The following is a 16,995-nucleotide window of genomic DNA, read 5'->3' on the forward strand; positions in this document are numbered from 1 at the left end:
CCCGCATGAGAGAGGAGTAGCTGTTGCCAGGTAAGCTAACTGAAGCCCGTTTGCTGCATGTTTTTATTTTAAACTATTAATGGGGCTGAAGTCTGAAGTGTACTCTACTTCTGTAGATATGTAATATGATTTACCATCTACTATTTAAATTATTTTGCCATCAAGGACTCAAGTTTTCCAGTCTGCTTCATAGTTAAATATTTTATGCTAATAGGTGGTGAAAAATAGCAGTAAGTTAGCAGCAAGAGTTTGAAAGGTATTTATGTTGGCAGGTGTTGAGCTTAGTGTCCCTTACTGCCCAGCAAAGGAGTACACTTCTACTGGAGATGTGTAGACATTTTTTTTATTCATTTAAAACAGGACAAATGTTGTAAATTGACACACTCAGTGTGGTTAAGTGCACCAACTGACCATTGAAAGAGAGATACAGAAAGACAAACAGGGAGAGGTGGAGATAATTCCTTAATTCTGTTTAAGCTTCAGTTTCTCCTTGCTGCTGCTCCTCCCTGGAGGGGCATGATCCTGCAACCCTAACCCTACACAGCAGCACAGTAGAAGTACACTGACTTAAATACTTTCATCTACATTTGTATACACATACATTCTAATTTTTTTTGTCCTGTTTTTTTTTTTTTTTTTTTTTGTCTTATTAGTCACCCTTATTAAACCAGAAATAAATGTATTTGTCAGTTTGAGTTCTTACTGTATTACACAGATATCTTGCAGAGTTTAGTTTATAGTTTGTGTACTACTCTTTAGCATAAGGGTACTATAGCTCTTGAGGAAGGCTCTGAGCCGGTGCGTTAATCCCTCAACTTCAAATGACTGATTACTCAATGAAGTGCAAAGTTTTCTTTGTGCAGCTTCCAGCTTTCAGTAACTTCACTTGACAGCGGTTTGCAGTCATTGCACACATGCAGTAGTGTCTTGCGTCATTGTCCGGTAAAAAACATTATCTCCAGATTTGCTGATTCTTCTATGGTGAAGGTTTTTGGAAGCCCACTGTATTTCTTAAGGAATTCATTGTTACCAAGCCTAAAGTTGATTCTTAAAAGTTGGGCTTTTGAAGGTACGTGGTTTTGACTGGACAAAATGCTACTAATGTAATTTTCTTATTTTCCTTACTTAAATTCACTTTGTAGATTTGACTCATTACAATTAACCCCACATCCAAGACCACCACCACCACCACCACCACCACCACTCCTCCCAACCCCTACCTTGTCAGATGTTTCTCCATGCTGGGGATGCTTCAGTCTTGCACTCACAGTAAAATAAGACATGTGTCTATATCTAGCTTAATGTTTATGTTTTAGGAATAGATGCATCAATGTAATTTATCTGAATAAAGATACAACTGTGCCCTTTACTTCCCATCTGTTCCACTACATTTTTTTCATTATGTGAGTATAGTGCCCTGTAAAATTATCTTTTTTGTAGTATTTGGAAATGGTGGGAGAATTTGCAGATATTGAGCACATGATCAGCCCACATGGTTGTTCTGTCTACAGTATAGCTGGCAAACAGATGGCTCACACAGATTAGCAGCCTCATGAGCAGATTAGCTCAGCGTACCCACTGTCTTACTGACTGGTTACCTGACTGACTGACTGACTGACAGGTTGATACTCTAATTTTGCAGAAATTAGAAAAAAAAGTCACCTTAATTGATTACTGACAGACTAGGTGCAAATGTGTTTTTCTTTCATTTTGGAGGTGATGTGACAACTGGCTGGATAAATAGAGAAGTGTCTGACGGACAGTCCATGTGACTGGAGGCAGGTCAGATTAAACCCCCGCTTCAGGCTGACAGGCAGGATGCCTTGTTTGAGGGAGTTAGGGCAGAATAACATGTAGCCCCTCTCCATCAGTGTGGATGGACTGGTTTGTTCAGATGACTTGGAGCAAAATTAATCTGAGATCCTTTTCTCTTGTCTGACCTGAGGCAGTGGGTCAATAACATGTTACAATACTGTTAGTTTAGCAGTGGGATATATTGCTGACCTAACATGCAACGGGCTTAGTGGGCATAGGTAAAATACCTGCATAATCAAACTTTGATGTAATATCTGATCAGATACATTGCGGTAGAGAGGTATACATGCCTCACACCAGCCACCTGGATTTTCACTCAGAGTTTGGCAAATGGTGACCTGAAAATAGAAGCAGTAAATGTGCATGTTTCTTTCTAAGAATACCCTCCACCCCCTAAACCCTCTTATACATGCTTGAACCCTGCTATGAACTCTCTTGACCCACATCTATATTAAACACCGCTTCCTTTCCTATATACATACAGCTGACATGGCAGGATAAGAAATTAACCCAATGAGTGGTGTATTTCACACGTATCTTTGTTTTCTAATAAACTGTGTGGTGAGGTGAAGGGGATGAGATGAGTATTTGATTATATTTCTTGTGTTTTGTACATACTTACCAGTGCATTAAGGGTTGGATACCTGTGTTGTCATGGTTACAATGATAAACACAGTGAACAACATGGTCATGTTGACTGTTGGTTTGAAACAGGAAGTGCATGGTGGGCTCTTCATGTAAAGTGTGATGCTTTGTTGATCCATCCATCCACATGACCTCCTCCCTATGTGGATTTTGTTGCTCTAAAGCAACATCACCTGACTGAGACCTTTACTCCTGTCATACTTACTGTGTTACTTAAACATAAACATATGTTGTTTATGGGGCACTTGCTTAGGCGACTGATTCTGCTGTTCTACGAAGAACTGTCTCTATTAGATGGTTTGCAGACCAGTTAAGGTGCCTAACTGAGTTAAACTAACTAAGTTAGGCTAAATTTAAGGGTAGCTCCAGAGGCACCCTGGTGGCCGAGGGCCATGAACAGCAGTGTCCCGGGTTTCCCTTCCTTTCCTGTCATTCCTGAAATGCCAAATCTCTAATATGACATAACTCCCCAAAAACCTAAAAGCAATATTTAGTATTGTACATGCATAAAGTTGGGGCACTTGCAAGCAACATGAACCAATACAGCAGAGACTGACATATCCTGAAAACTTTATTCCCCAAGCCCAAACAGAGATAATCCCAATGCCATCACCAGCAGTTGTTTTAACAGACTTGACAAAGTTCCTCCAGAGCCACACAAGACATTATAATATTATTTTCTCAGGCTGAGCAATGTTCCTCAAGATGCACAAACTGACTGTCATGTGCAAACTTGATTGAGTGCCCCTTTAACAAAATGAGGATTTAAACTAGGCAATAGCTGATCAAAAGATACGTAAACACAGCCAAGAATCTGATTAAGAATTTAATGCTAGTTTTCAGCAGCTGACAGATATTCATGTATATTATCTTGCCATGCACTATTCAGTTGGCACACAAGAAGTTTAATAACTAGCCCTAGTCATACTCATCAGAATCACAGTGGGATCTGAAGAAAGATTTGATCCTTACAACTGTCATTACATATACTGTATATATTTTTCCATTTTTTTTCTGTTTCTTCCTTATATTTGAAACATACAATGCGGAAAAAACAACATTTAAAACCACGACGAGCATGACCTAACACTGTGGACAGCTGGACCAGCATCATCATCACTCTCCCAGCAGGCAGCCCACTGACCCACTGGATATAAATAAACGGTTTGACACCGTGTATAAAAAGCCATAGTGCTGTATTTTCTGAATAGGAAGAAGTCACAGATCTACCCCATCTAGGGAGGAGCCTGATAGAGCAACTGTTACAGTTTTAGACATTTTGTTAAAAGAATTCACATAAAAAACTGCTTGTGATCACAGTGATTGGCTCAGGAGGTAGAGCGGTCGTCCACCTATTAGAAGGTTGGTGGTTTGAGCTCTGGCCTCGGCAGTCCACATGCCGGAGTATCCTTGGGCAGTGCTCGTAACGAGCAAATGGCTCAGCCACCATACGAATGTGTGTACGAATGGGTGAATGCAGAATTAGTGTTGTATAAGTGCTTTGAGTGGTCGTCAGACTAGAAAAGCACTGTACAAATACAGTCCATTTGCCATTTACCATATATACTGTACGACTAGAAATATGATCATTTAAACATGTCAGTAGAAAGATTTAGGCCACAACATGATACAGGGTTCTTTCCAAAATTATCAAAAGACTGATTGAGACTGTATGTGGCAGACAGCCAGTCTGGGAGAGACGACAGAAAGAGGAGGCCACACACACACACACACACACACACACACACACACACACACACACACACACACACACACACACACACACACACACACACACACACACACTACACAAATTTAGAGCAGCTGTGGTTGCAGGAGAGACTTGTAAATCATGGGGACCTGTCATGTAGTTGTCTCTCATTTTAATAGACTGGCAGAGTGAAGACACACTGCTAAGACAGAGGTAGCAACAGTCAGCTGGAACAATAACAATGACCTCTGTAGTTGATCAAGGTCAGTGGAGGTGAACTGGGAGCAGCAGGGACAACAGGAACACCAGCAGCTGAAGGAAGATGAAGTAGGACAGAGCAGAGAAAGAAGCAGTTATGTACATTGGCTGTGCTGGTACGACAGTGCCAGTTACTGGGAATTCTGCAGATTTTGTGAATATTTAAAAGTGAGCAGTTTTATGGTGACAATTCAATTTCCCTAAAATGATGATGATAAAATGATGATGATAAAACCCTCACTGCATGACACCAGATGTCCAGTGATCAATATATTTCATAGTAATTTTGGTCTGTATTGATATGGGATTTTTTTCATCTTATTTGCAGCAATAGCACCACGTATCTAGTTTCCAGCAGTGGAGATGACCTGTTATAATGCAACTGAGATGCTTTATGCAGATGTCTAAAACCGCTTTGCTCTATTAATATCTGTGTGAATGAATCATCAAACAGTGATGCCTGCAAACACTGACTGACTGAACTGCAAATAGAAAACAGAACATTTATTGTCTTCAAACACAATGCGTGTTGGGTTAGGCATGCCGCTATCAGACCAATACCAATGCTGTTTATTGAATGTTGATGTACACAGGGACAAATACATAGCATGGACCAGTGCCTCATACCACAGTATAGCCTAAAATAGTTTGCATCATCCGTCACCTGTAAGCTGGTGTTTTCCCTTTTTTTTTTTTTCAACTCAAATCTGTTTGTGCTGCTTTGTGTTGTACAAGCTGTCATTATTGTTGCAGTACTCTGGATGGGGTTTTAACATTGACTGACAAGTGTCTCTCTTTTTTTGTCCACTTTCTCCTCACTGTCATTGTCTCTCTTTGTCTCCTTCTCTCTCTCCCTGTTTGTCCTGAAACAGGATGGAAGAGTCTGACCTGCTGAAAGAGAGGCTGCAGGCCATCACTGTAATGCTTTAAGTGAAACACCAACATCAAAGTTTTGTAGCCACACCTATAGTATCTGCAACAGTAAACTAACCTTAAACATTCATTAATAACTTGTATACATACAGTATATCTGCATCACTCATACATAGACTTTACCTATAACCTGCAGTTTATTGGAATCTCTGTAACTGTTCTGTAAATTCACTGTCTTTAATGTAACAGGAGAAGCATCACATTCAGGAAGACATTAGACAGAAGAAACTGGAACTGGACCAAGAGAAGCTCAAACTACAGCATCTAAAGGTCCACTACACTCATTTACACTTACACATTTTCTTAATTAAATAACACCAGATGAGGTATGTAGTAAACCAATTGGATGGATGGGTATTATCTATTATTAGCATGAATAATCACTCTGTCCATCTGTCTGTCCACAAATATTCATATTCTTCCTGTGACCTCCACAGGCACTGTGGTCACCATTAACTATGTAACAACCAGAGGAAATGACACCTTCACAGCTATATGTGTAGACCTGAGGTACATTCAAAGAGATCTTTATAAAACCTGTGATCTGTCCTTCATCAGAAAAAAGCTCTGAGAGAGCAGTGGCTGCTGCAGGACTCAGGTTCCCACAATGCATCAGCCTCCCCACAGCAGCAGAGCCTTCTGTCTGACCAGCAGCAGACCAGAGCACTGCAGCTCAGCATCCACAGGTACAAAACACATACAAACACAGACACACAGTATGACCTGTTGCTAACATGCACTGTATCCTCTGAACCATCAGGATAGAGATGGAGGTGGAGTCTCTGGAGAGAGAGGAGTCAATGATTTCTACCAAGGAGAGCTTCATCCTCAACAGACTGAGGTCTGTGGAGAAAAGTTCAGAAGACATAATCAAGGTAGACACACACAGTCACCATGTCTCACTTTTGTGCCTCTATTAAGATGCTTTACTGATTTTTGTCTGTCTTCCAGGAGGCTCAGGACAGCTTTGTTCCTGGTAAGTCATGACGTACTTTTTTAGGATGTTTTAAACAAAAGCAAAGATGAATGTATATTAACAGGTGCGTTTTCTGTCCCACAGAGCCATTACAGGTGGCCACAGTGATCCCTGATGTCCCAGAATCCCTCTCTCCACCAACCGACAAACACTCTGAACCAAACACACCAAGAAAGAGTGAGATTACTTTGATTCATTCCTGTAAAGCTAGTCAAATCACATTGTACCTATTAGCAGTTTATGGGTTTTGATGTGCAAGTTCAGGGTTCACTCATACTCTTGTAGTTTGATGACAAAGAACCTTGAATGATGCTCTACTGAAAACCTGGATTTTACTTTCAAATACTAGACTTGTGTCTAGAAAGTGTGCGCCTTGCTCCTGTGCATTGCTTGCATATGACTGATACACAGACAACCTACCACGTGATGTAGGTATTTTACAAACCTGGGGCAGACAACATTGATCATCAGCTCCTCAGAAACAGAAACTTGTATCGTTTCTTCCTGGAGAGGTGTAGTGATGCTGTACAAGGCTTCACCTAATGACCCCAAAGACCCTCTGACAGACTTCCAGACAGTCCTGGTTCATAACCACACTTCCATACCAATTTTGTCCATGGTACCCTCAGCCAAAGGTTGATCACCAACTTTCAGTTTCTTATAGTGTTTACAAGATAAGTGGTTATGTTTAGTTTTCCTGACTAACCGTCACTTGTCAAGAGTTTAGGGCAGTGTTTCTCAATTCCGGTCCTCCGGCCCCCTGCCCTGCATGTTTGAGATGTTCGTCATCAAGCTCTGCAGTGGCCTGATAACGAGCCACTCATTTGAATCAGGTGTGTTGGAGCAGGAAACATCTAAAACATGCAGGGCAGTGGGGCCCGAAGACCGGAATTGAGAAACAGTGGTTTAGGGTTCCCTAATCTGTCAGATTTGCTGAAACTTCAAAAAATGTGTTTTTAGAGGCAAGACTTTCTGAAGATCTCCACTCTGGGTTTTGTTTTGTCTGGTCTGTCTCTCATTGTGCTGTGTTTTATTTTGGATTGTATTTTCACCTTATTTGTTTATTTATTTTTTATTCATATGTGTGAAGTACTTTGTAACTGTTGTTTTTAAAAAGTGCAACAAAATAAAGCTCAACTGACTTACTTCCTAACTTCCCTGCTAACATGGCAGCGATCAGAACCCTGGATAAGGCATTTACAGGGCACAGAATCCTGGTTTCCATCTGAGTACTGCAGCTTGCATATTAAGCTTTCTCAAAATGAGGATTAGTGCTCATCCAGATTTCTGAAACAGACATATGTTGTTTACAGAAACCAGGATTCTCCAAAAACCTGAGCCTAATCAGGATATCTAGTGCACATTTGAACATAGTCACGGCTTATTTGACGATGATTTAGCTATGATACTCGGGCAAGGCTGCCACAGGCTGTGTAAGAGATGTGAATGTGCAGTGCTGCATTTGTGATGTCACTATAGAGTGAACGCAGGGGATATAGCATTGTAATAGCCTCTTTTAAGAACCTTCACTGTAGGAGCAGCAGCTGAAGTTCCAGTGGTCATTGCCCATCATCAAAGCAACTCAGACTAATGTTAACATACTGTACAGATATACAGATATGAGATTTGGCCAACATTATCTGATGCTAACATGGACTCTGTCTGTCTCCCTCCTGTGTGTCAGCCCTGTTCGCCATGGAGATCAATGTGACTAAAAACCTGTTGACCGGGGAGAGCACAGTGCTGTCTACTGCAAGAGTTCCTCCTGAGGAGTTAAGCCAACACACTGGACTCAAGGTTTACGACGATGGCAGGAAGTGTGTTTATGCCCTGAATCAACAAGAGGTATTATCATTAAAAATAATAATAATGATGACCTTTATTTGTGTGGCACTTTTCAAAATTGTGTTACAAAGTGCTTCACAAAAAACAAAACAAAACAAATTGTTTATAAAGGTGAGTTTTTAGTAGAGATTTAAAGGAAGTCACTGAGGGAGACCCTTCAACAAGAAGACTGTTCCAGAGATTGGGGGCCCTGACAGCAAATACACAGTCTCCTTTAGTTTCCAGCCTGGAATGAGTTTTTGAGTGCAGGTACATACAAGCTCATGAATGTATGTTGGAGCTAGACCATGCAGTGCTTTAAAAGTGAAGAGAATAACCTTAGAATCCATTCTAAAATGGACTAGAAGCAATTAGCCAAATAGGACGGCACGGCGCAGCAGGTAGTGCGCATGCCTCACAGCAAGAAGGTTGCCGGTTCAATCCCCGGGCGGGGCCTTTCTGTGTGAAGTTTGCATGTTCTTCCCGTGCATGCGTGGGTTCTCTCCAGGCACTCCGGCTTCCTCCCACAGACCAAAAACATGCTCATTAGGTTGATTGGTGACTCTAAATTGTCCTTAGGTGTGAGTGTGAGTGTGAATGGTTGTTTGTCTTGTGTGTTGCCCTGCAATCGACTGGCGACCGGTCCAGGGTGTACCCCGCCTCTGGATAGGCTCCAGCCCCCCCACAACCCCGAAAGGGATAGGCAGCATAGAAAATGGATGGATGGATGAAAGTAAAATAACTTTCTCTGACTTAGAGATAAAAACTATAGGACTACAATAGATTAGAAGATAATTGGTACGTTTCTTTCACTCAGCTTAACAGACAGAGTCAACTGTGTTTCCTATCATTCCCAGCAGCAGCCCCTCCCTAATTTGTTTTCCTAAGATTGTTTGCTTTTTCTGCTTATGTCATTGACCTCACATTGTGTTCTCCTAACAGACCCATATTCCTTTCCACTTTTAGGGGTCACATGACCATAGCTGTGTGTCCGAGCTGTCAGCCAATGAGGTTGAGCAATTGCTGAGAAGTGCCACAGTGCATCGCCAAGTAAACCACCAAAACTACCACCAAAATCACAGCAGAAGGGAGGAGCATTGCTTTTACAACCACCAAGATGAGCGAGAGCGAGTGGAGGGCCGTGACCTCAGACACCAGGGAGGGCGTTGTGATAACCATCACGTCAGAAACAACATGACAGAGAAAGACTACAGCGCTCAGGAACGCTGGCCGAGAAAACCAGGGGTAGAGCATTACCGTGGTCACCAGGACTACACAAGGCAGAGAGAGAGAAATAACCAAAGCAACCTCAGGGAGGGTCATCACGCTGGAAACCACAAGGGGTTGGGACATCACTTTGGCAACCAGAAAGATCGTCACTACAGTTTGTATCAAATGAGAAACTGTGTTCAGGAGGACTGGCCTACTAGTCGCTATGCTAACGGCATCCTCAGAAGCAATAGTATGATAAATGGAGGCAGAGCCAATGGCTGTCCTCCTCCCAGATCACATGACCAGGAAGTAGTGTCTGCTTACCAGCCACAGCTCTGCTACACTCCAGCCAATTATATTCCTCTTAGCAATTACATCAGCGTGGAGGATGACAAACTTTACTGTCCCAGTCCACCCCCCTATCACAACCATGATGGAAACCCACCGACTCTCTACACTGACCCCACACACTGTGACAGAGCGCCCTCCCCCCTTTATGGAGACAACACTCCCTTCACCATCCTCAACACCATGGAGACCACTGAGCCAATCACAGCCATCTTCATGGGCTTCCAGACGGCACAGGATGACAGTGGGCAGGGTCAGGACTTTGAGGGCGCCCTGAAGGCAGAGCTGGTCATCATTGAGGACAACGATGATGACGGTGATGACAGCAGCATGAAAGAGAAGAAGAGCCATGCCCAGCTTAGTTATCCAACAGGAAGTCCAGCCAATGGAAACATGGCACGTGTGGAGGGATTTGGAAACAGACGGACGGAGAGACGGGTGGGACCAGGTATTAGAAAGATACAAAAAAAACACAAACCCTGCTGCACTGTCTGCTAACTGAACTTACTCACACATGTCCAACTCACTAATCAGCTGTCAGTCTGCTAGCCCGAAGACTAACTGCAAACAAGCCCACCACTGCTCTGTGTCACAGGTGAAACAGTTACTGTGGGGAATGCCTGCCATCAACAGGTGAAAACTAATTCTGAAACATCAAAACTTACCCAAATGTATCTATGACAGGACCCAAGTAAATCCTTTGCTTCAAACATCAATCCAGCTTTACCCATCCTGGACGCTCCAATAATTGACATTTTTTATATTAGATGGATAGATACACGGGCTGCACGATGGCGCAGCAGGCAGTGCGCATGCCGGTTCAATCCCTGGGCGGGGCCTTTCTGTGTGACATTTGCATGTTCTTCCCGTGCATGCGTGGGCTCCCTTTGGGCACTCTGGCTTCCTCCCACAGACCAAAAACATGCTCATTAGGTTAATTGGTGACTCTAAAATTGCCCCTAGGTGTGAGCGTGAGTGTGAATGGTTGTCTGTCTCTGTATGTTGCCCTGCGATCGGCTGGCGACCGGTTCAGGGTGTACCCCGCCTCTCGTCCGTTGACAGCTGGGATAGGCTCCAGCCCCCCCGCAACCCCGAAAGGGACAGGTGGTACAGAAAATGGATGGATGGATGGATGGATGGATAGATACACATACTGAGAAGGGGGTCACTTGAAGTGATGAACCCAAGCAGAATTATCAGTAGCTCTTTAAGTCTTCTGTGTTTTTAGCCTCTTGAAGCTAGTTATTTTGGTTCCATCTAAGAATTCAACTTCAAGCTTTAGCTCTATGATTTAGTCTCACCACCACTTTATCAGCTTTGATAAACCCACTGTCCACTACCTGTCCGCTACCAAATGTTAGAGACTAGCTGGTGAACATAGTGGGGCATTTAGCAGCTAAAGAGATATTTTTCTCAGGAGTGGGTGGAGGCCAAAACAGAGCTAAAAAGAGAGTGAATATTGGACTTACATTCATCAGGTGGACAGATTCACTGCACCAAATAAATGCTTGTTTTGCTCTGTGGTGCTGGATGTGGAAATATGCAATTCTTTGCTAATATTTTAGCCTCAACATCTTTGGAACGTTTGTAAGGCTGTTGGGTCTGGCTTGTCATGGAGATGCTCTGCCCTCCCTTGGCAAAAACAGAAAAGCCTATTAATTCAGCTTAAAAGCAATACTCTAACCAAATATTTAGCATTTTGGATATCAAGGCTTTGCCTCCTGTAGACCTGAAGGTTGCAGTGGAAAGGTCGTATTCCGGTCCAGGGTGTACCCCGTCTCTCACCCGTTGACAGCTGGGATAGGCTCCAGCACCCCTGCAACCCCAAAAGGGATAGGCGGTATATAAAATGGATGGATGGATGCATATGTACAGCATAATATGTCAATTATTAACTCTATACAGAGAATTGAACTTTGAACAATATAGTCTGAATGGATTATACAGCAGATAATAATGAGAAGCATCTCTGTAAATGTCTAAAACAGATACAGTTCTGGAACTTGTGCACAAGCTGAGACTCCAGTGAGCTGCTGAGCTGAGGCTCCCTCTGCTGGTGGAAAGGTGCTGATGTGACCTAGTTCATAATAATGAGTGGAGCAGCTATATTAAGAGTGGACCTGTGGATAATGAAAAACCCTTTATTTCAGCTAAAGCTATACGGCATTCGTATTTCAACAGTATTTTTAGATAAGCACTTTTGCGGGTTTGTGTAGTGTAGTGGTGTATACTCTAGGACACTGCTTTTCAAAGTAGGTTTCATGTACCCGCAGTGGTATCCAGAAAAATGATAGCAGATTCATTTCAGCTGACTAATACTGCTAGAAGAAAGCCAAATAACACACTACTGTATGCAAGTGTGACGATAATTGATTTGACTGCATAAAAATTGACATCTTCATTAAATGTGGTCTGAGGTATGACGCAGGTTTTATTTTGTTTTTTTAAAATAGAAATGGGTCAACACAGTGTCAGACTGGCAATGAAAATCAGTGATTATGTCACGTGACATAATGTATACGTAAAACATTAGTACTTCAGTGACACATGGCAGTAAAGCCAAGGCAGACTTGATCATTTACAGATTAAAGCATCCTACTGTGTCATAATTATGTTAGAAAGCATATAATCCACGACAGAAAGTCTCTGTAAGGATCCTAAGGATGTTTTTTCTGCTGATACTTTCCACATTTTTCTACTAAGTTTGAATGTTTGAACTGTACATATGTTTGCCTCCAATATGTCACATAATGAGCATGTATAATGATGACACTAATAAACCTTTGTTACTGATTGATGTTAACAGCTCGTTCTGCATCTGTGCTGGTCTAATCCTCATGACATCACTGTGTGTGTGTGTGTGTGTGTGTGTGTGTGTGTGTGTGTGTGTGTGTGTGTGTGTGTGTGTGTGTGTGTGTGTGTGTGTGTGACATTAATCCTGTATGATGTGAATCAGCTCAGATGTCCCCCACAGAGTCATGCTGTATATCAGTCTGTGTTAGTACATGTTGACACTGATGTCATCTCATTACATTTGTGAGTGTGTGTCTGTGTATGCATGTGTGTGTGACACGTATTACTCATGTTGTGTAGATGTAAATCATATAAAGGGGACTTACCTTCATTTTGGGAGTGTGAAGACTTTAATTTTAGGGTTAGGTTTCAGGGTGCGCAAAGACTGGTTATGGTTGTGGTAAGTACCCAGGAAATGAATGTCAATGTGTGTCAATGTGAGTCAATGTGAGTCAATGTAATGCAAAATGCAGGTCTCCATAATGTAAATCATTAAATATTAGGGTGAAGACTTGCGTTAAGGTTAGGGTATGTCTCCAGGAAATGAATGTCAGACTATGTAATGTCCCCAAAAGTGATGAAAACCTTGTGTGCATGCGTGCGTGTGTGCGTGCGTGCGTGCGTGTGTGTACAGGACCCATCCTGTAGTTGACAGCATCAGGTCCAATGACATTAATAACAGTGCTTGTATCATTGGCATGGACAGACAGCCAGCATTAATTAGTCATTGAATACAGTGGGACCATTGTCATTGTTATGGCTGCAGGACAGAATCAGTCCTCAGGCTACATTAACGCCACCACTACCACCTCCAGGCCCCTCAAAGTGAAAAGACAGTCTTTGTATAACTGAGCAGGCAGTCTCAACTCAAGGTCTATTTATTTGTTCTGAAGCTTTCAATGCAATCTCATGGTCTTCATCAGCGATGAATTTGTTTTGTCAACTTTCAATTGTCGAATAAGAATGAACTGTAAGCTCAGAATAATGACAAGTTTGAACACATACAATTCAAAGACAACTGAGCAAACTTCACCTGCTGATGAAGACTGTGTGACATGGTGGAAAGCTCCTGAAGCAGATTTCTTGTCAACTGCTCTTTCCAAGGTTAAGAAAGTCTTAATCTTCATCCTCATAAATATGATGGTGTGTGTCTTTTCATTTAAAATGCTCCACAAAATAGAAATGATGAAGAGGTGTTTGGCATATAGGCAACCAAAATATACTGAATACTGTTTAAGACAACCACACAGACTCAATGACCATGCTTATTTTTATGACTTCATTTATACTTTGGCATAAATATTCTTGAAAATGTTAAGTGGGTTAAACCCTCTCTCGTAGATACTAACATACTACTTCCTGCTCTCTTACAAAGCAGGCACCTCCCCTACTCGTTGTCTGCTTGGCTTCCATTCATTTGCTGATATCTTTCTTTTTTCTGCCAAAAGTTCCCACATGTGGATCCTGGCTAATCACTGGGCCTTAAATTTATGAAAGAAACAGAAGACTTCCACCGTATTTTCACCGCTCTTATTACTTCAGCACAGCTGAAGCATGACCTCCAAACAGCACAAGACTTTTTGCTGCATCTGTGACTGGAAACCAGTGATCAGGATGGAGACAACATGGCAAAATCTGTGATCTGTGATCGCTGAAAATGTCGCTGAAAATGGACAGACTTTTATAGACAGGCTTACTTGAACTGTGGAGCATCCTGTCACAGATTTGGCTGACACATTGCCCTGGATGTGTCCTAACACCAAGCTTTCCCTAATGATGTTTCTTACTGGCACAGCACCAGACCAAGAGCATCCACTCCAGCCAGGGCTTGGTCAAATGTTGTCTGGCATCCAGGCAAATACAGCAAGAAATTAAAGAGGATGGCACCAGCACACACTCCACCATGCATACTCTCAGCGCAAAATAGGTATGACCCAATGACTGATTGGGGACTCTATAATCAAGTATGTAAGAATGGCAAAGACTGAAAATCTCACGGTGAATGTCACATCTGTCAGAGCTAACAGAGCTGCTGCCCAGCATACTCTCTACACATCCAAGTGACCGAAACATTATTATTCATGTTGGATCTTTTGACATTCTGCAAAGGAAAACTGGCTCTGAGGTCCTGAAAAAAGACATTTGCCTGCTACTGGAGAAACTGATCAACTGTCAGTCAAAACGTGGATTCATATCAGGTCCTCTTCCAGCCTTGGGGAAAGGCACTGAATCATTCAGCAGACTCCTTGCCCTGAATACATGGACGACAGCAACATGCCTCACCCATGAGATAAAGTTTATTGACCATTTCTACATCTTTTGGAAGTGTAAAGATCGCTTAAGGCCTCATGGGATACATCCAAACATCACCGGTTGCTGTGGTCAACCTGTGTCATGCTTTTTGCATGCTGTACCAAAACGAGAATGAAGATCAGAACACAGAGGCTGAGAGCCTGTACCTCTGCACCATCACCGGACCTGCTGCTCCACACCAGTCAAGGCACTCAGAGGATGTATATGTTCCAGTCAGGGATCCAATGCCACAAATCACAAATTAAGGAGTTCGTTAAAGCTGCCACGCTGAAGCTGAGTCAAATTGGTCAACTATTAAACAACAATTACCCCAGACGTCGTCACTCGCAACAGAAATGAGACAGACCCCATGCAGCTTCCGTAAACATACCAGTGATCTTAAACAGCTGATGGCATAGTCAAACACAGTGCAGCAATCACGGACCATGTGGTAATCTGAAACCTGTCAATGTTCAGCCACAGTCAGTGGCTCTCCTGTCACAGAATTTAATGTCAGATCAATGACTAAACTGACTGACTTTTTTTTGGTTAATGATCTGATAAGTGAAAAGATTTTTTTATTTTTATTTTTTTTAGTTGAGACTTGGCTAGCTTGTCTTGTGAATTATACTTTCCATCAGTCAGACAGACAAAACAGGGCAGGAGGAGGCATTGCAGCCATTTTTTCCACACAGTTTGCGTATAATGACTTTGACCAGGGTGAATTTACATCATTTGAATATCTGGCTCTTGACCTCAAAGCAGAATTATCAGCGCTCATCATCACACTGTATCCACCAACAAGGTTTTCATCTGTGTTCATGCAGGAATCGTCAGAGCTGATCACACTTGGTATCACTAGATATGATAGATTAATCCTGAGCCACTGGACTCGGTTATAACGACAGGCTTAAATATTGACAAAGTTTCGCTATTAGAACTACCTCTTTGTGACCATCACTGTGTGTTTTTTTATGGCAAATTGACATTAAAGACTTAAAGGAGACATTTGGTTCAAAAGAGACTCCTTGATGTCAAGGCTGAAGAGAAGTTCTGTAATAGTATGAGATCATTCGAGTCACACACTGATGACTGCTCTATGATGACATGGTTGAACATTTTAACAATACCATGTCATCTGCCTTAAATACTGATGCTCCACTGAGGTTAAAAAGAGGAGGGCTGACAGAATCTTCCCATGATTAAACAATAGAAGTGTTAATGAGATTAAGAGAATCTGTCGAGCAGCTGTTCACTGTAATATATACAGAGAAGTCATGTCTGCCTGAGAGTATAAGGGGATGCCTAACAGGAGTGGTGGCGTGACATTTGACATAGAGTTGTTTACTTCTGCCTTCCAAAACTAGAAACTGGCTGCGCCTGGTCTTGCATCTTATTTTACATTCATTTTCTACCCGTTTTAACGTTGATTCTGTCTTTTTTATGTGAAGCACCTGACACATGATTTCTTTGTTGTAAAGAACTATGAGCAGCGATGTTCAATAGCAGTATTAATAAGCTCATACTGTATACTGTGTCTCAAAATTGAAGAATCCCACCTGTATCCATTGCGATGCCCCACCTTATAATTTGTAGAATTCCTGAAGTATAACACAACACCATCATTTCTGTTTTCACCATTTTGCCTTTGAGCCAAGCACATGTTCTGCCAGCCTGAATCTAGAGCGGCCCAGAGTTATGCTGCACTGATGCCGGTGTGTGTGTTGTGTGTGTCAGGTACAGAGGAGGAGTGACATGCAGGAGCTTTCAGTGTCTCTTCCGTCTTTGTGTCCTGCTGTGATCCCTGACTGACCACCCTGACCAGGTCATCATCAGCCTGCTGCTCAGCCTCCACTGCTGCCTTCATGTATGAAAACTTCATACATGACACCATCCTTTGAAATGCTTTCTCCTCTCTCCATGTTCCTGCGTCATCTGCTTTCTCTGCACAGTTCGACAAACATTTTCCTCTACTTGTTTTTCTAATGTTGGTTCTTTGCTCTGCACAGCTCACTCTCTTCTTTCAATAACCTGACTCATTGTAGTCGTCATGGAAATGAATGATCATCCTTTTTGTCATTACTGTTTGCAAGAAGCTCAGGGCGATGTTAAAAGTAAAGTTGTCTGTGACTTTGATCTTGGCAGCGCACCTTCACTGATAGTGGTACTATAGAGAAACTGTCTTCTG

At 42.3% G+C, this 16,995-nt stretch overlaps 1 protein-coding gene across 1 annotated transcript; it reads left to right on the forward strand.

The window, feature by feature from the left end:
- On the forward strand, positions 1-10,335 carry palmda (palmdelphin a). The gene is made up of 9 exons (XM_070973417.1): positions 1-30; positions 5,302-5,347; positions 5,552-5,632; positions 5,921-6,048; positions 6,123-6,237; positions 6,314-6,338; positions 6,423-6,515; positions 8,023-8,183; positions 9,129-10,335. Exons 2-9 carry the CDS (start codon positions 5,303-5,305, stop codon positions 10,218-10,220), a joined length of 1,740 nt encoding a protein of 579 aa, XP_070829518.1. The 5' UTR covers positions 1-30; position 5,302; the 3' UTR covers positions 10,221-10,335.
- Positions 10,336-16,995: the final 6,660 nt, after the last annotated feature.

This window comes from Chaetodon trifascialis, chromosome 11 (genome assembly GCF_039877785.1).
Source record: "Chaetodon trifascialis isolate fChaTrf1 chromosome 11, fChaTrf1.hap1, whole genome shotgun sequence".
Lineage (NCBI taxonomy): Eukaryota > Metazoa > Chordata > Actinopteri > Chaetodontiformes > Chaetodontidae > Chaetodon > Chaetodon trifascialis.